At 39.7% G+C, this 20916-nt stretch overlaps 1 protein-coding gene across 2 annotated transcripts; it reads right to left on the bottom strand.

Moving 5' to 3' along the window:
• Positions 1-105: 105 nt before the first annotated feature.
• Positions 106-20915, bottom strand: npdc1b (neural proliferation, differentiation and control, 1b). Of its 2 annotated transcripts, none has more exons than XM_057328357.1 (9): positions 20595-20915; positions 6739-6885; positions 4452-4547; positions 3559-3786; positions 3390-3456; positions 2728-2812; positions 2571-2647; positions 2258-2357; positions 106-2067 (listed from the first exon to the last, which is right to left on the bottom strand). In XM_057328357.1, the coding sequence occupies exons 1-9, from the start codon at positions 20677-20679 to the stop codon at positions 1990-1992; spliced, it is 963 nt and encodes a 320-aa protein (XP_057184340.1). In that variant the 5' UTR covers positions 20680-20915; the 3' UTR covers positions 106-1989. The 2 variants fall into 2 exon arrangements, with proteins under 2 accessions (XP_057184340.1, XP_057184350.1); XM_057328367.1 differs by having other exon boundaries at positions 107-2067; positions 4452-4544; positions 20595-20914.
• Position 20916: the final 1 nt, after the last annotated feature.

Genomic DNA, 20916 nt, shown 5'->3' with positions numbered 1-20916 from the left:
AAAACATTAATATCTGCATACAGTCAGTTTATATGTCAATCATTTAATAAACAGGCCTGTGTTTAGTCTCAAATATCTATCCAAGTTAAAACAAATATAAAAGAGACAGGGCATATTTATTTTTTGAGACATTATAAATATTTATTTTTTTCTTGATATATTTCATCTTTACATGCACGTCAGACAATCTTAGCAGTTGAAAAAAGGTTCAGTGGGTACTTCTGATATGCTGATTTTTGAAAACTGACGGTTTATTGGTAGCCCCATAATGACCGTCTAGAACAGGTAGACTATAGTTCTTGGAGGATGCATTTGCAAACTGAGGCACATATATATATATATATATATATAACTTCTTTTTTTTCATTTTAAAGGCTTAGCTTTGCCCCGACCTGCTGCGCTAAAGGGACAGATCACCCAGAAATAAAAATTCTCTCATCAATTTCGTTCAAAGTTTGTATATGACTCTTCTGTAGAACACAAAAGAAGATATTTTGAGAAATGTTTTATGTCCATACACTGGAAGTCAATGGGGGCTAGTGTTGTTTGGTTACCAACGTTCTTCAAAATATCTTTTATGTGTTCTGCAGAAGACGAGTCATACAGGTTTGGCGTGACATGAGGGTTAGTAAATGATGAACGTTTTTTTTTTTGGAGAGGGGGTGAAAAAAGAGGCGTTGAAGACAACACTGTCACAACCTTTGACTAGAAGATTCAAAGGTGCAGGTCTGAAAGAACCCAAAGGGGTATCCAACAGGAATTAGAGATGTGGCACAGACGGTGGCTACTGTTGGCAGATTTCCTGAGAAACAGCAGCGAGGAACTTACAGTACATGCACTCTGGAATCAAACAATATTACACCACTGTTAGCAAACAGGAATTTGAGTGTTTGTACAAGATAAATGTACATGTGAACCCTGACCTGGGCACAGTTATATACACTGCGTGACATTGCAAATTGGGGAAGGGGGTCAGCTTCAATAATGATAAAAAATCGAAAATGTGAAGGATACATATCGTTGTTACAGTCCATATGTGTGTGTTGTTACATCATTTGTGTGAACCAGCATTGCACACTGACCGTCTTCATTATTATACAGCTTCAAAACATGCATAGTAGGACCATTCTGAATATACAGAAGCTACATAATATCATTTAGGATTATTCTTGTGTGCACAATTATAAAAAAATATTAAAATCACCATCGGTAGTTTAAAAAACACAGTCACGGACAATTTTGGTAGAAGGTAACCTAAAATATGCTAATCATATACGTTGCTCGTAATGCAAATGGGCATCTTCCACATCCATTCTAAATATATGAATAGTGTTTGCAGGCAAGATATGTCTAAACAACCAACTCTATAAATATGCTCCCTGTCCATTGCACAGTATTCACAATATAGTACAGATGAAGTCACAATGACCTGATATTAAACGTGTCTCGAGCTTGTATCAAGAGCATTGATAATTGTATTCAAGCTTTGTGAGTATAGATACATCCCGCTGTATGTTTATAAATGATATTACACAGAAGATATGATCAAACAGGGTGTTACAGATGCCTAAGGAAAGAAAGGAGACACACGCTTGTCCATGCAATAAATGCTTCTCTTTTGTTAAACTGAAAGGTCCTAAATGAGCAGGCAATTCAAAACGATGTTTGTTTAATAGAAAAACGAATGAACCCTTATAAACTGAGTATGTGTTTTGTGTGAATAAACAGGTTTTGAAGCTTTGTCAATGTTGCTATGCTAAGGAACATTCAGTTTCAGCGGATGGATTGTGCAACGCTACAGTCTCCTGTATCTTGCACATCTGTATGACAATTTCCATCTCTAATCTAAAAAGGAGACTGGAGAATAGCATGATTTAACATCACAAAAAACGTCTTAAATGGTCCACAAGAACCATTTTGCCGATGGCCTCTGACATCGCATGTGTGTTTCTGTATGAAGTGATCTGGGGTGATGCATCCTCGGAGTGCTCAGTTGTAACTTCTCTGCAGGTTAAGATGAAAAGTGGTGTCATCAAACAGCGGATTCTTCACTTCCATCTCACCTGTCTGGAAAAAAGACAGAAATGTTCAAACGCTGCAGCACTACAGGAAACCTCATAGCACTGTGGGTGACACATAAAGCCATCGATTACACCTGCGGGTGTCTTCATAAATGACAGTGATGAAGGTGAGCTACGAACACAAACACACGCAAACATGTGTCATCACGCTCAGAAGAATAAAGCGGTGATCTTACTGGGGCAAGTCCGGGGCACTCATACACAGTAAAGTCTCCATCCTCAGTTTCTTCATCTGAAGTGGCTGCTGACTCTGGAATCTTGCACTCGTTCCTCTGTCTTAAAGAGTTACCACCAATGAATGAGAAACATGCAGGTTCACTAAAGAAACTATGATGCATCATCAAAATATGATAATTTCAATTAAATTCAAGGTTCATTTAAATGCAACTTTTTGAGGTGTGAATCTGTCCCTAAATGCCTTATCATGCACTGGGCTATGTGTTTCATCTATGAAGAGCAAATGATGAGCGTTTTATGCAGATTACTCACTTGAGTGACATCATCTGCTGCTTCTGGAGATGAAAGTGGTACATCTGGGCACTCTGAGCAAGTGTCTTATCTCCAGGCTGGAAAGAAATAAAAGAAGACTATGTGAGCCAATGAACATAAAGGCAAGAGCTTGTGTAAGCGTATATGCTCCACTCACCATGGCACCATCATAAGAACGAGACCCTATCAACCCAAAAGCAGGGTAATCGGCCTTCTGGGCCAGACGGTTTCCTCTCTGCATTCTGAAAAGAAAAACAAAACAATATTAATATCATACACCCAAAAATGAACATTCAGTCATCATTTACTCACCCTCAGATTTTTCCAAACTTCTTTGTTCTGCTAAACACAAAGGAAGATATTTGGAAGAATGCCAGTAACCAAGCAGATCTCGTCCCCCATTGACTCCCATAGTATTTATTTTCCCTACTATGGTAGTAAATGGGGGGCGAGATCTGTTTGGTTACTGATATTCTTCCAAATATCTGCCTTTGTGTTTAGCAGAACAAAGACATTTTTACAGGTTTGGACCAATCTGAGGGTGAGTAAATGATGACAGAATTTTCATTTTTGGGTGAACTATCACTTTAAGTATAAACTAATTTGCATGGGTTGTATTTACTACACTCAAGAATATATTTTTTACAGTGATCCCAAAAATCATTGTTTATGGCCTTCTTGGTCATTAAAAAGGATGATTCCTTTAAGGTTTCTGCCTTGACAAAGAAAGCTGTGGAGCGATTTCTTGGGGTCTTTAAGCTGGTCCATTTTTAAGACATACAATCCAATAATAGCACCTTACAAAGGTATGAAACCTACCTGACCCAACATACTCCAGCCAGGACCATGGCCACTGAGCCCACCATGAGAAACACACCCAAAAACACTAGAGAAAAAAGGAACTACTGTCATGAAATAGTACTGAAATCTGCAAAGCTGAAATTTCTTTATCAACAAATATCAATAACAAAGAGTGTCCATAACACACCGATAAAGGAGTGGTCCTCAGATGGGTATGGGACTATAAAGGGTGCGCTGTGAACAGCAGAGATGATGGAAGCGTGTGTGGTTGGGCTGGTGGTAGGAGAGGAGGTGGTCAGAACGCTTGTCTGAGGCCTCTCTGGTGTAGCAGTGGTAGCAGAAGCTTCTGTCTTGTGTAGACTGTTGGGCCAGGAATGGTCTTCAGTGACTTTTACGGGGGCAGCTGGAGAGGGGGCTGAAGAACACGAAAACAAAAGAAAATGTCAGATCAGATTTCATAAACGAGGTGGGTGTAGAAGCGTGGAAGCAGAGACAAATTTAAGTTTACTTCTCTTAAAGGAACAGTTCACCCAAATGTGCACATTATTTGTTCACCATAATGTTGCTCCAATTGCTCTTTTCGTTTCAGTTAAACACAAAAAGAGAAATTGTGGATGATGTTTACATTTCTGTTTTCAGTTAAGGACAAAAAGGTCCTTGGAATATGACAAGTTTATGTGAAACTGGCTGGAATTGAAAGGGAACAATGAAAATTCTGCCATCATTTACTCAGCCTCAAGTGTGAAACCTGTAAACATTTTATTGTTCCACGGAACACAAAAGAAGATATTTGTAAGAACGTTTGTAACCGAACCGTTCTGGGGCATCATTGACTTCCATAATAGGAAACAAAACTACTATGCTAGTCAATGGTGCCCCAGAACTGTTTGGTTTCCTACATTATTCTAAATATCTTCCTTTGTGTTCAGCAGAACAAAGAAATGTATACAGATTTGAAACAACACGAAGGTGAGTAAATGATGACAGAATCCTTTTTGGGTAATCCCTTTAATAGCTAAATATGGCAAAAACCTTCCTAATCCGATGGTGACCTCAAGGCAGGATCATATGGTGTTTTACCTGAGTGCTTCATCTCTGATTCTCTGTGTTTGCTGATGATGGAGGACAGAATGTCTATTTCCTCATCCAACTCTGGGAGATGGTTAACCTTGGCTGCTTAAGAAAGACAGAGAGCAAAATAAGTGAAAAGTTGCCTTACTTTTTACTAAACAGTATATGCACATGAAAACAGCCACCATACCGCATACAATAGGACTATTATATCACATCCCATAAAGTAGCATACATCTGATCCTGATTCTTTATCAGTAATACACCAAGCAATTCAATTGCAGTTATAATGTGCATGATGCTGCTAGTGTACTAAAGCGTGTGAATTTAAATGATTATGCACCTTGACATGCACAGAAAATCTGTGCTCAAGTGTTTATGAGTTGTATAATACTGTGTGTGTATACACTGCGGGAACTGTGTGAGGGTGTGTATGCTGCAGTGTGTGTAGGCGAACAGGTCAGCGTGTGTGTGTTGTGTGGTGCTGCGGTGCGTACGTGGGCAGTGGGGCATGCAGGCAGGCGGGCGGTGGGTTGTTGGGCAGAGCTTGTGGGAGGGGCCTCTTCAGATTCATGAATGAAGTGCGTCACCACAGCAACCACAGAGAAATAGCCAATAGCTAAAACTTCACATGCAGGATAATAGAAAACTGAAAGATAAAGATAGACTGGGTGTTTGAGAGAGAGGGTGTGTGTGGGAGAGAGAGATGCCACAGCCACTCAATCATGCAGGTGCTATTTTTAATAGTGTGAGCTAAATTCATTTAATAGTGTCAGATTCTTCCCCCACTTCAAATCATGTGGAAAATTTGATTTGACTTGTTTGCTGTTGACTACACATTTAAAGAGACAATAACTAGATCATCTACACTGTATAAATATCGTCAAACCAACACATTGGTTAAACATACCAATGTGTTTGCTAAAACACAAATGAAACATACTCATAGACAAATCTGGACATTAGGGTGATGATAAGCAGCACATATAAAGCAACACCGACCTATGTGAACTTAATATGAAATGCATTTTATGAATACAAACCAAGCAGCTGTCTCAGTTATGAGAAAAACAGCTCATTCACAAATGCAAATTGCAAAGTGTGCTGTGTGAAAAATGTGCGAATGCTCTAAGGTCTTCGAAAATAACTGGAAACAAGAGGGAGACTTTACAGAGGCACTGGAGAAATTGCTCATACTCCTGCCTGTTGAACCTTATCGATTAGGTGTCAACATCAGCAACGCCCCCCCAAAAGCAGCACTGGAAAATTCCAGCTCGATACTTCTCAAGACTGCAGGCGAAATGTTTTTTTTTTTACTAGAATCAGGAAGCTAAAACCAAGATGCTTGAGGATATTTACATCTTATAGCTGCTTGTTGAAGGAAAGCGGGTTTAGATCGACATTTGTCATGACAAACCGCTGCGATGCAAAAGGAAACGGCCTGAATTATTTCATTAGCCCCCTCCATCCTGTTGCATCTGCAGCAATGTGTGGGTGGAAAAGGGGGAGAGGGAAACCAGACTGGAGGGGGCTGAGGAGTGAGAGGACTTTCACCGCAGTTCAATGCATACTGATGCTACGCCAAAATTGAATGATGAGGGAAAGCCCTATAGGGAGTGACCTATTCTTGCAACATATTTGGTTAATATCCCTCTTCATGTAAATCACAAAACCTTTGAAAGCGGTTTTAAATGCTGCTACAAATATTCATGCCAAGCCAAACTATAGAGCCTGTTCAGTACATCATTTCCGCAGTCCATGCTTGAGAAATTGTTTGAATTCAAGACCAAGTCAACCGGGTTTTGAGCGAAAGATTTCCTAGAACTGTAAGTTTATTGTATTATTGATCTATACATGTGCATCTGTGATCCACAAAACACATGCGAAACTATAAGTTCTTCATAAAATTAAATCACCCGCTGTTTCTGAAAATGAAAGAAAAATAATATTATATTGAAAACTTATACACTTGAAGCACAACTATTACTTTTTTCATTTTAATTCTACCTCCTTAAATTCAAATGACAATGATGTATTGCTGTTTGTTACCTCAGAAAGTGAACTGGAATTTAAGAGACATTCTTCACAGATGTCTGAACGGTGCCCAAACAAACCTACTGCAATCTAAACTGCTGTGCTTTGTATTCAGGTGCCATTTATCAATGTACAGGCTCTCATTTACACTCATTACGAATGCACTCACAGTACTCTCCTAAATAGAAACCATTAGCATGATAGCTATTCTCTTTCTTTTTGGCTGTGTACTCTGTGTAAGACTCATTCAGAAGTTACTCGCCTGGGTAATTTCGTCTTCTGGCCACACATTTCCCTCGTTTGTTCTCTACAAATGGGTCCAAGCACGGGCCGCAGCGCGAGGAGCCGGGCTGACAGAAGTGTCTTCGCTCCCGGGCACAGTCCAAACTCCGGGGACAATGTCCCAGAACTGAAACAGAAAGAGACATATCGATGTAGATTTATAAAGGGCCACTTTATCTCACAAACTGTGCATCACTTGTCACATGACTACAGTATATGCTGTAGCCCACCGTCATATTTTAGCATGACCATATAACAAATTCAGTTATGCTAAAATGTTTTGTGCATGTCAAAGGAAATTTTCTACATGGCAGGTAAAACTAATCTTATCCATGTTGCAAATTATTTGAGGAAATTCAGGAAAACTATGAATTATGTATTTTTACTAAAGGTAGCTGTGGGGTAAAAGCTGTGTTGTGCACACTAAAGTTTGCACCCAAATAAAATATTTTGACTATCTCCTGGCTGATTTATGAAAATGTAAATAATATGCAGCAAAATAAGATACTGCGTGATTTTATGATGGCCATTGGGAATAAGTGAGAGAAAACTAATATTTTTATTTTTAATAAATGTCACCAGATAAACAAAATGCACTTGGCTCTCTGAGTACATCTATTTCTAGATGCCCCAAAGCTATGGTTTATTTCTGCAGCTTGAGTGATCATATATTAGACAAAACACCATTCAGCCCTCAATGTTCCAAAGAACATGACATCATAACACCACGTGGCGGTTCAAAGTAGTAGTTTTATTCTTACATAGTTGAAGTATTGCTTATTCTGAAGATGAAAATTAACAGAACGATTGAGTGTATTTTATTACATTGCTGCTGGTGTTTTATAAAGGCAAAAAGCTACTAAAGCTACTAAACTTTAATGTTTTTTAGTGGTAAAGTCCCTTGTTTGTGGTAAAATCAAGGCAATAGACAGTCTGAAGTGGCTTATTGCTTTATTGAGTTCACTTCTAGAAGACTCAGTCATTGAAACCTTGGCTCCTGTTTCCATAACAACTACTATGGCAACGGAGTAGGAGTGACATCATCAGGTGTGAGTCACCGCCAGTGCAGCAGCTGAAAGGGGGTGGGGGTGAACTCTTCTGAACCATTGTCAGTCAAGGGAGACGGTAAGAAAAAGCACAACAATTGAGAATGACATAAATGTATCGTTTTTATTCAGCATTTGGTATAAAATGAATAAATGGATTGAATTATTGTACATAGCCTATAATCTTTAAATGGCATCAGTTTTTCCCAAAGCCTAGAATTTACGGTTATGTCAATCTATTAAACGGATCATTAGCTCCCATTAGGAATAACATTAAGAAGCCTTCTGACAAAGAGACATCATGTCACCTTTTGAAAGGGAGAGGTCACCCATCATGTACTCACCCTCATTTCAAACCTGTGTGACACTTGGTATTTTGAAGAAAGTTGGTCACCAAACACTGCTGGCATCTATTCACTTTTATTGTATGCCCACAAACCAATGCAAGTGAATGGGTGCCGGTTAAGAACATTCTTCAAAATATCTTCTTTTGTGTTCTGCGGAAGAAAGAAAGTCACACAGGTTTGAAATGACAAGAGGAAGCGTAAATGATGACAGGAACTGACATTGATTGCAATGCTCAAAAGAATCGTCATTGCTTGCCTCACAGCTATCAGCTTTACTGGAACTGCCCATAAAATGCTTGAACGTGACTCAGTGAAGCTCAATGATGCTTTTTTCACAGAATTCCACATTATCTCTGCGCTGGTTTATGACAGTCCCGCGTCTTTGTTTATCTCCCGGTCTTTGTTTATCTCCCGGTCTTTGTTTATCTCCCGGTCTATTCGTTTATGATCTTAACAGTTTCATTAAGAACAGAATGAATAACACTTACAGACACATTCGTGTACGCAGGTGCACACGCACGATCACGCGCACAAAAGCAATTTCCTGCTCTTTGTCACTTCTAAGGACAAGGGAATCCATCTGTCTACCTATCAATTCCTCCAGCTATCAATTTAACACGATAAGTAAAGATTACTTCCTCTGGACTATGATGAACATCACACGGTGCACATGCAGGCAGGAAACAGGGCATCTTTTTAATCATATGCATGTGTTGATCTGTTTGGATTTACAGGTACTGTGACATTTTACCTCAAAGCTCTCATTTTTAGCAACGTTTTTCCACACATCAATACTCTTTGACACAAAGGAAGCCATCATTCAAAGTAGGGCTGTGCCGATAAACGATATCATATCGAATCGCGATAGAATGTATTTCAAAAACGATGATAAGCTATTGGCATTTTGACTCGATATGGATTAATTTTACAGTTTAACAGAACGCAGAAATAAACGCAACAACAGTCAGTCAGCGTGCAGCTTTTATCATGCGCGTCAAAGTACAAAGTCCATTTCATACTGCACTGGGCAAAGAAAACTCGACATGAGGAGGAAAACATTACTGGAAGCGGAAACAAAGGTGAAACTAACCTCGAGTTGTCATCACGCGGTTTATCAAGTGTCTTATTTTTTTCGCAATCGCCGGTTAAACAAAACAAACTTGAGGCGCAATTGCAAGCGAGTTACTTCGAAACTCAAGCACAAACGTTTTTATATCCATCGTTAACAATATCTGCTAACATGAGCTGGTGCTTATGAAACAAACCAGCACTGCCATGTACAGATTAGAGATGTAATGAAGTGAGTTTGTGTGCACATTAAAATATTGAACCTTGTATGTAAGATGCTTGCATGATTAAAGAAATGTACTACAGTTTATGTGAGATGTCTTTAAGGTTCACTGAATACATTGAATGAATCCCACTACTCGAGCAAGACATTATTGCAGCGTTATGTATGTGCGCACTGCGCAGGTGCTGAGCCAATAGCGTTCGAATGTACCAGTAACGGAGCCCTTTCATTGGTTGAATGTACTGAATGAACACTCCCTTTACTTAACGAGTCAATACGCCCTTAACTTCCGCCTTTTTGCAAAGCAGTGCATCATAACATCCGTCTTGCAACAAACAAGAAGAAGAAGAACTTCCGTTTTGCCGTCGCGCTGGAATTTAACAACAGTGAGAAAAAAAGCTGACAGAACACGTATTCAAGTACTTATCCTAGCACCTTCGCTAACACAAAAAGAAAACAAAACACTTACCTTCATAATCAAACAGGTACTGTTCAACGAAGAATTTGTATCCTTTCTCTAGCTTTGATCTTGTCGTTAGCGAAAATTTGTCTGCAAGACGTTGTACATCATACGTATTTGTGGCAGATGTGCAAGCCACTTGGTAAACTCCGTTCTGAGGCGCTAGCGGAAGTAACTTCTTCTTCTTGAGTTTTACTGGCGGTTGGAAAATCAGCTTATAGGTGCATTACCGCCACCTTATGAACTGGAGTGCTAGCGGAAGTAATGATACACTGCTTCGCGGCAGAACGGAAGATGCGTGACGTCATGTGAAAAGGGCGTATTGAGTCAAAATGAGACTGAATGAACTGGTACATGTTGTTTATGGCCTAATATCCTCTGTGTTGCAACAGTGCATTAATTTAATTGAATTTTAACTGGTTAAAGGTTAACTTTTGTTAATAAACTGTATTTAAAATAGATTCTTTTAAATGCAGTTTTTTAATTAAATATATATCGAAATAAATATCGTTATCGATCAATATAGAAAAAAACTATCGAGTTTACTTTTTTGCCATATCGCCCAGCCCTAATTCAAAGTCTTTGAGACGTCTAAATGTATATACGCATCACTGTAGGTCAAAAATACAATTCATTTCCAACCTTCCAAACAGGTTAAGCAAATAATTGCATAAACCACCAAAGTCCACTGCAAATGAAAGATTGACATCAGTTTTGAATAACTTCATACCAAAACTAAAGTGAACCAGATATTATGAAATCCTTTCCGATTCCCACCCCATCTGGAATGACTCTAACAGCAGAGATACTATACGAGCGCTCTGCTGCAGTTTTATTTTGGGGGAAAAAAGATGGCGTGGTTCAAACCGATGATGAACAGATCCAATTTAATCCGCATTACCCTGAAAGTCTATCAGTCTGCAAGCACAGAGACACATACACACATCACAGCTGCTTTGGGCTGCTACCATCATTCCTCACTGTGTTCTGTTCATGCTCGTGCCATCAAATGCCAGAGTGGCTCTTCTGAGGGCGTCTGGCCATAGTTCAGACGTCCCTCAAGGTCACCCATTCATACCCGTCTTGCTGTACACATGAAATCTATGCCAGACAGATTGAAATTGCTCTTAAAACATTAAGAGCAATATTCAGATTTAGCTCAGGCAGACTGAGTTGGTGTGTTCTATTTTACTCAATGCTTCGAAGCAGAGTTTTACTAAAAGAGGTTTCTGAATGAAGATGCTGTCAGATAAATGTCCTCAGGTTTGTGAAACGCGAGCATTAAGTGTACTATGAATGCGACACAGGTGCAGTTTTTCAATACCGGCATTAAAACCTTTTTGTGTCGCCACTGACCTGCCCATGAACTCAAACTGGCATTCCAATGAAGTGAGTCGCCTAGCAACACCATTCAACTTTAACTGAACATAGATTGCATTTGCTCTGACAAAATCATAGAAAGTAGAGAAAAAATGGCCTACTGAAAGTAATATTGAATAATACACAAAAAGCAACATTTAAAAGAAAGATGAGATGTTTTGGTATGTTATAACCTCTGTACAAACGTCTAGAAAAGATATTGGAAAGATATTAACAAGATGCAACAAGTGACATTACTATTACTGGGGAGGGAATGCAATGCTCCATATGGCTGCTTTTGCGAAGGAAGTGTCGCCTTCCAGTAAAAAAGAACCAATGATCAATCTTTAAAGCTTGACAATTCTCTGCGGCGGGGCTGGAAATATGCTATTTAATTGTGATTTTTGCCAGTGATTTCAGTGATCAGAAATTACTGTCTTCTTCCCCCATTCAAGTACAGTAGATATTAGGGATGCAACAATACAGCTCACCCACGGTTCAATATGAACCTCGGTTTTTAGGCCACGGTTTTCGGTTCTGTTCTGTTTTTTTTCATTGTTTTATGCTTATGTGACAGGAACAGTAAAAACGTACTGTCAACATGCTCTTTGCGCGAATTTCTCACTTTAGTAGAATTTTTTTAACTATAAAACTGTTTCGTAACAATTTTTCTTAGTCCCTTATTGGACAATTCTCCCGGAAAAGCACGCCCACGCGGCAGCAAGGAGAGCAGGAGAAGGAGCATGCGCAGACATCACTTCCACTTGTGTGCAGGAGAGAGAGAGAGAGAGCGCATACGTTCGCGAAGTTCAGGTGTTTTATTTGTTCACTGCATTTGGGTGATGAATGTTATATAAATGGTGGATATAACGCTGGATTTGGAGATCGTTTGAAACTGATACATGGAGCCGTCCCAGCGCTAAAAGATGCCGGACATGAACCGCATGCGGTGAGTGAAACTGATGTCTGTGTTTTGTTGGCAATGGGTGCGCACGTGCTTTAGTTCAGCCTACCCCTCCCTCCCGCACGTGCCGTATGCTTTCGGAAATAATCGTACAGCTGTATCTATCTTTTATAAATGTGATCAAACTAAATACTCTTCGAAGATACGAAGTATGCAATACTACTCTATAGGTACTCAAGATTAATATGAGATTGGCAGAAACCGCGTGTGTTAGTGCCTATTTAAGAAGATGAGAGAAAGTCGGTCGAGATACTTCATGATCGCCACCTCATAACACCTTTCACGTTTACAATCTGATCTCTAGAGATCCCGTTGTCAGCTGTTTACTCGAAATACACGTTTCTATCATATTTATTTGCTATACATGCTGTCATTCTTTAAATCATGATGTTAAATAATCTGTTAATACAATCTGTTAATCTGTTGATATCTTCAGGGTCCTTTCACACCTTTATTTTTATAAAATTCCTTATATAAGCGCCGCTATTTTTGAGCATTTTATTGATTGGAAAAAAAAGTTATCATTATAATATATAATAATAAAACTATGATGAGCATTAACATTAGCTGATCCGAAAAATGATCCGATCCGTGACCCAAAATCCGTAAAATTATCCGAACCACGAGTTTTGTGATCCGTTGCACCACTAATTATAGGTAAGGTGTTAACTAATTTCCTCCCCTATAGCGACACCGAACAGCATTCTTCTATAGCACTCCACCGTCTTCCAAAGTTACTAGACGAATGCAGCAATTATTAAAGACAGTTTGTGCGTTGTGAGACTTCTGGGCTCAGAAATAGGATTCTTTTAACAGCTGCTGTCAAAATGAATTGTGACCAACATCAAAAATGTAATTCTTAGCAGCCTTCTCCGTCACAGACTGCTTCCTGACTTTAGATTGCTCATGCGTCTTATTCAGGGCAGAAATAAGGTGCACAGTCTCATCTCTAAATTAGTAATAAGCTATTATCCATGGTGTCATCTAAAAGTGAAAATGCCATTATCCAGTAGATAAGTGAACATACTGTATTAAAACATTCAGTTTGCCAGCATTATTGACCCAACAGCAACAGTTCCAATACATTTTCAAAAACCTTTTAAATAAAGACCTGCCATGAGCTCTGTCCCACTACACTTCCAAACACTTTTGTTTTTATACATCAGTCATTGATTTTAATTCAAAGAAAGTCATTTACAATGTGTGTTATTTTCCTTTTGGCCTTTATTGCTTCAAATCAAAGTTTGACATATTGTGTTTCACCACACAGCTGGTTTGTCGGTTTCATATCTATTTCCTTTTCGAAACAGTGTCCTTAACGAAGTAACACAGTATATGCCATTTCAGGATTTCAACCATAAGCGTATCTAAAAGCAAAGATATTACTGTAGAGAGGGACTGTTTGGTCACAATGGTTCAGCCCGGGAGAGAGTGCATTCTCAGGTGAGCACAGCCTTACACAGCACTCTCAACAGACATAGTATTGATCTCATGAAAAAGGCGCCTGACAGATTTCACACATAGACTTTGTCAATATTTAAAGGTTATAAAATCACCTGGGGGGTCGATCTGTGCTAGCTCTCGTGACAATGAGAATGGTTTACATTCTCATTCAAAGCTGCTTTATCTTTATAAGGTTAAAATACTGTCCCATAAAATACTAGAATGTGAAGAATGCATACATCTGCTGGGCAATTGTCTTTTGAGATAAATGGTAATAGAGATCTTAGTCCAAACAATGGCGGACACGGAGGTGTTGGGAAATCATGGTGCTACTGATGTCAGTAGCTGTGTTTACATGGACCATTGTATTCCGATTGCAATAGGATTTAAAGTCCAATCCGAATGAAAATGCTCCATATAAACACCTCAATCGGAATAAAAATGGCCAAACCGATCAAAGTTTCATTCGGATTGTAAGAGGTGGTTTATATCTTTTCTAATCCGCTTGACAGGACATGTTAAAAGGGTCATATGACATGGCTAAAACAAATATTATCGTTTGTTTTAGATGTAATGCAAAGTGTATAAACGATTTAAGGTTTAAAAACGCTGTATTTTCCACAAATCATGCATGTTTGTATCTCCTCTTTGCCCCGCCTCTCTTAAACGCGCAGATTTATACAAAGCTCATCGCTCTGAAAAGCGAGGTGTGCTATGATTGGCCAGTTAACCAGTGCGTAGTGATTGGTCGATTACTGCAAGCGTGTGATGGAAATGTAACGCCTCTTACCATATTTGGAACATCAGGTTCCAAAGCAATTGTACTGACAGGTACGCCCACCTTACTTGCGTATACATTTGGGCGGTCTTAGACAAGTCATACCACGAACTGACGTAGATTTGTGGGGGTGTGGTTACACGAGGCGTTTCAGGCAGGTCTGGGTGAGCATTCGCTTTTAGATAGAATGCATCTTTTGTTCCCACACTTTCATTTGTGCAATTTTACGTGTCTAATACATGCATGGGCAACTTATAACACACCAAAGACACAGAAAAACACGTATTCGCGCCATATGACCCCTTTAACACTTTAAAACCTGAAACCGGGACTTCTGCGCATGTGCAATGACGTCGAAATGACATAATCACGTAATGACATATGACGCACAGGACGCATTGTTTTTGAAGGAAATGACTATCTCGTCAGTGTCTGTGGCCCTGTCATTCTAAAATTCTAATTTCACTCATCTTTTATGAAGTGGTGCTACGCAAAGTTTCCCCACCAGTCCTTGCTTAGTTTAGACGCTCATCCACAGACGCATTGTTTTCGGCACGTGAACTGATTTTTACTTCTTGATGAAAAATATAAGCAACACGGCACACTCTCTGTGTTCGTCTTTGTGCGCTGATGTATGACGTGAAAATAGCGGTTGCATGTGCTTTCGAAGCGCTCTCGTGGTACTTTTATGTCATGCACCGGTAAGTTTCTGCAGCGCGGCATGAAGTCGAACACTCATCATCTCCCATAGGGAGGCTAATGCCGCCTTTTCACTGTACACGACATTCGGACATGACTGTGGGAATTCGCCCCCTAGTGGCAGTCGTGAGGAACTTTCAGTTTGAACGTAACCCCATGCCAACACGGGAGAGAAGCTTATTCCAATAAAGCAGCGCAAGATCTTCATTCTCCTAATATTTGCCATCATAAAATGTATAAATGTTTGCAAACAATAAACTGCTATGCATACAAAAGAGCGCCAGTGTTTCGGAGGGAACAATATGGAGACTAGATTATAAACAATAATATATTAATATTCAATTAATAATATGTTAATTATCAATAATCAATCATATTTAAAGGATTTGTGTGTTACTGACAAAGGTAAACAAAAAGTATTAATAATACTTCAGTTCACACGGCGTGATTTGATTGGAGTACACTCAAATACATAACTTCCGGTCGGCGAGTCATATACGGTCTAGTCGCTCAAATTCAGTTTTTTAAAGGCATCCAAAGCTCAGATCGGAACTGAAATTTCCGCATCCGCAGTGGGTCGTCACCCCACGCAGCCCCTGTGCGACTCTCCATAGGAAATGAATAAATTCCGGTCTATCGGCGATCGTTTGTCGTTTGCAGTGAAAAGGCGGCTTCAGAGATGACGTGTTTTTGTATGCAAAACCCGGAAGCGAGTTAGCATTTTACGACTTCCGGTTCCATCCGGGTTTTTTGAATCGGTTTTTGGTAAATCGCACAAAACAAGGTCTGTGGTAAACAAACCTCTAAATATTTTAACTTTTTATACTATGACATAAAACACACCAATTATAACCCGCTTGTGATTTTTTAAAGCCTTATCGTGTCTTACAAACGGCGGTTGCTAACAAGTTGCTAGACGTCATCGCGCATATAAAGCTCACAAATAATGCAACATGGGCACAAATCTCTTAAAACGTAGAAGCAGATTCATTCACGGAGTAATTACTTACCAGGCAACACATTTTTAATAAAGTTTGAAAGAGTTGTCAGACGCTTGGTGGTGGTGACGTTGATATCGAGCGACCTTAAGTGTAGTCCGTTTATAGCATCGTGTTAGCTTTTTACTTCTGCCGATTGTATTTCGGCTTCAAAAGTAACAAATGTGGTGTTAATTTGTAAACATTATCTTGATAGACAAAACGTGTAAACATCATAAACCTTTGTTAATCACAGAGTTTATTTTTTACGATCTTCCAAAAGTCTATGGGAAAAATGCATAGGCTTTCTGTGTCGAGGGAACCAGCGCGGCGCTTACTTCTGGGTTAGTCTACAAAAATACGTCATCTCTGAGGTACTGGATTGAGGATAAATTTAAGTCTGTGTAGCGAGGAAGGCGGGACGAGAGCCGTGGGGCAGGAAGGCGGGGCCGGTGGCGTGAGTGATAATGAGTATCAGCTGTACGCGCACCGGTCCCGCATGTCTCACCGGGGAGCTCGGGAGCATAAGAGGACGAGCGACGGGACTGCAGACGAGAGAGGACCGGGCTCGGACATTAGTTAAGTTTTGTTTAAATTTGTTTATGTTCGTGTTGCCGGTGTTGTGCCGAGAAATGCACCCCTGCCAGATTATGCACCCTCCCTCTCCACAATGGTTAGGGTGAGGATTAGGTGTTAGGGGAGGGGTTAGGATTAGGTGTTAGGGGAGGGGTTAGGATTAGGTGTGGGGAGGGGTTAGAATTAGCCAGTCGGACAGCGTGTTATAGAAGGAGGTGCATAATCTGGAAGGGGTGCATTTCTCGTCCGCGAGGGGCTGTCGGCTTGTTACGCTTGTGTTTGTTTGTGTGGCCGGCAGTCGTCCGTGAGGGGCTGCCGGCCTGTTTTATTGCTGTTTATTGTTTATTTATTTTGAATTAAAGTGTTTGAATGTTCGCCGGTTCCCGCCTCCTTCCTTCCCGTTTTATTGAGCTTTGCTACAGTCTGCTCTTACGATAAAGAAGCAATGGTGTCAGGATGGCTATGATGCCTCACTGCACAGCCATTAAAAAGGTTAGCTTCTTGCGCACGTCTGTTTCTCTTACCTTCAAACAACAGTTTGCCTAAATAGCCACGCTGTTGTTTGATTTGCGCTTTATATAAAAGTAGCGCATATAAAAAACAGAACTCCATGCTGAGGAGAATAAAACATGAGAAACAGGACATACTAATGTGAGCATGCCACAAAATCATTCCGATGAAACCTGGGACATGTAAACACCAGATCGGATTAGATAACATCTCATGTAAACAGAATCATTTTAATCGGAATGACAAAAAAGTGTACATGTAAATGTGGCTACTGAAACACTGGCTAAGAAAGAAAAATGAACTACTGAACACTGCATACACATAATAACGCTATTACAAAACATAAACCAATTTGTGCTTGCAATAATGGCACTTTTCTCTTCACATTAAATAAATAAACGTCAAATTATAATGCAGGGCTTCAAGTATAGCTCCTGCACTGTGCCAAAAAGCCAGAGAAGGAACAAAAGAACACACATACACAGGCAAAAACAAACAAGAGATGACAAACATACAGAGAAACAGGGACGATAAAGAAACAGGCAGAAAATGAGACAGTCTGAGAATTTTCACAATGGCTCATTTCTATTGCCCAAATCTTGAGTGACAGCTGTAACCTTTCTATTTGAATCATACATGTCTATTGTGACGCTGTATCAGAAGACATCGACATAACAAACACAGATGTTCTACCAGACATCTTCCCTATTCTTAAAACACAGACAAATATTTGGAGTGAAGGAAAAAACTTGATAATAGCTCATGGGGATGCAAATCCTAGCTGTAGGCATTTACTTTGAAGACAGATTGGAACGACAATCTGTCACGCATGCAAAAAAAAAACAGATTTAAGATGAAATGACACCCACTGCATCCAGACCCCATTGCCTAACATCAGTGGCTTACCTCACTGAGGAATATTTTATACAGATGGTTTGGAAATTGTGTTGATAGGGTGTCCACATACTTTTGGCCAAGTAGTTATTTTGCCTTAAACACTCGCATACTAAAACGGTTCTTCACGTAGGCTTCAACCTCAAAAAAAAAAAAAAAAAAAAAACAGGAGAAGAAACAACACAGGAGTAGAAAGTGCTGAAAGCGAGAGAGGCGCTAGAACCGAGCGAAAACGCCCACGCTTCGGGCATTAAATCAGAAGAGCAGCATGTGCACAGGGCAACATCAGCAGAAAGACACTCTGACAGACACGAAACCGCATTTAATCTCTTTACGAGCTTGAGTGCTTAAATATTCCACGTTCCTCTCAGGTTGAATGCTAATCCAGAATTTATACTAACAAAATCATATTTGTAACCTCACTGCTAAATGCAAAAAATAAGCATCTTAACATTGTTTTTAGAGAAGTTATGTTGAAACCCATTGAAAAATGATTTAGTGTAAATCTAACATAATGAAATGATTTTGTTTTCCGGATGCTTTTACTCCTATAAATTATAAAAAAGAAAATATAGGAGTAAATTGGTTTAAACACTAACGGAAATGAAGTCAAGCTCAGTATTCTTTGGTTTTTGCACACCATATTCAATACATGTGCTTTGACCTTCACTAATTCTTCTTCTCAAGCTTCCTCCTGTCTTCTTATTTCTGTGCACAAGACACATCAACCTCCTCTTTCTGAATCTGAATGATCTGCATTATATCTGTGTGGTTGTGTAACCACCTCTGGAACAAGAACCTTTTTCAATACTCATTTTTAAAAGGGTACTTAAACCATCTTCATTCTCATTAACTGGTCTTCACAGCCTTCGTAAATTCTTTTCGCATCTGGCGAAATATCCACCACGGTCTTATCCCCTTTTTCATTTTACAGTCACTTTTTTCATCTCAGTTGCACTGCATTATGAATCCAGTGCCGTAATCTTTAAAGAGATTAAGGGATTATAGTCGTATTCAAAGGTCCACCAGACATTTATCTGAGGCATTATTTTCCGTAGGTAATCTGTGAAAGTTCCTCTCAAGTTAAAAAGCATGTACCATGGTACAATTAAAGTATCAGACAGTATTACCATGTTACTAAAGGAATACCTTTATACAAGGTACTTCAAAGTATTTTAAAGAAAAATACTGTATAACAATAACATGTCCAATAGGTGTTTAAAATTACTGCAGTATTACAATGTACAAAAGCACATGCCTTTACCACTGTACATTAGTAACACCATCATACTTTGTTGTGGAAAATAAATGAAAAAAGTAGGTGTCATTATAAGAATAGCCATCTGCTGTTTTGTTGTTTGTATTCAGTGCGGATGTAGCCTCAAGTAACTTCGAGGGACACGTGTTCTACATTCATAAGGTTATTATTATTTATAGCCCAGACCCGAGTGACAGAAGTAAGGTGTCAGGGTCTGGAGTTTTCCTCCTGACTGCTGATCGGCTTCAATAACACACCAAGAAGGAGTTAAAGAATAGCCCCTGAAGTGTGCGTGCGTGCGCTTGTGTGTGTGTGTGTGTGTGTGTGTGTGTGTGTGTGTGTGTGTGTGTGTGTGTGTGTGTGTGAATGAATAGTTTGACGTTATCAGGACATTACCCACACCCCTGAGTGCACACAATCTCCTGGTGGGAACTAAAGATACATGCCTCAAACTGAGAGAAATGACATCAGAACAATGCAAACGTATCCAGGGTAAGCGTCCACCTCCTAAAATGGGCACACATGTCGATGGCAGGGGGTCCATATCTCTCCCACCTGCGTCACAGATCAAATTAATTTCTCCCTCAAGCAACACTTGTCCCCGTATGTGTCGTGTCCAACAGCTTTTCACCCAGTTCTGTCTCCTGTAGTCTGTATTGGCCAGTTCTGTGTCATTAGACGACATGACAAATCGGATAGTGAGTATGAGTATTTATTTCCCTTAGGAATTCAACCATGGTTTTATTCAAGTAAAAGTGTAACCATGTTTTTTTTTGGTGGACTGATTTTTGTATCATAATTCTTTTAAAACAAATATCATGGTTAAACTATGGGTAGTCTACTATAGTGAGAAAATGGTAAATATTTGATTCTATAGCTTTACAACAAATACCATAGTTAAGTTGAAGTTGCTATAGTCCAACTTAAACAACATAGGCCAGAATGATTTTACATAAACCCTTCAGCCAGAGAACGTGACAACAAAATAATAATTACAAATCTAATATATCACAATACGAGACGCTTGCGTAGCTCTTCTCGGAGCAAAAAGTAAGTTACAGTGCACGAGAACATTCAAAACCGATGTACTGTACGTATATGCATGTGTGCGTGAATATACCGATAAAGTTTATTTAACCCAGATCGTACGGTTAACATCAATAGAAATATTCCCAATCTGACACAAAAACACGCGTTATATTATCTCCAAAATACACCGTTCAATCACTCTTACCTGCCATTGTAGCGCTGACAGTAACTGTTGTGATGAAGAAAACCTCGGTGAGTATCGAGGCCCACGCTTGTCTCAGCGATCGCATCCTTACGAACAGCAGCACGGTCCGGGGGATCCGGGGTTTTGCATTCCCCCGTCCCACAGAAGAGGAAAACCTTCGCCTGAAATCGGTGTGCTATGACACTCAAATGTAATGCTCTGTATATTGTGTTTACGGCGCGATGCGCATCCGCCGCTGGTGCTGATGTTGCTCTGTGGGTGAGATGAATCTCGTTGAGCGGGGGAAATACTCGCCTCCCGCGCGGTGTGAGGTCAGGCTACG

This window comes from Triplophysa rosa, linkage group LG2 (genome assembly GCF_024868665.1).
Source record: "Triplophysa rosa linkage group LG2, Trosa_1v2, whole genome shotgun sequence".
In the NCBI taxonomy this organism is placed as follows: domain Eukaryota; kingdom Metazoa; phylum Chordata; class Actinopteri; order Cypriniformes; family Nemacheilidae; genus Triplophysa; species Triplophysa rosa.
The sequence above is the reverse complement of the archived record's forward strand: the minus strand, read 5'-3'. Positions and strand labels throughout refer to the sequence as shown.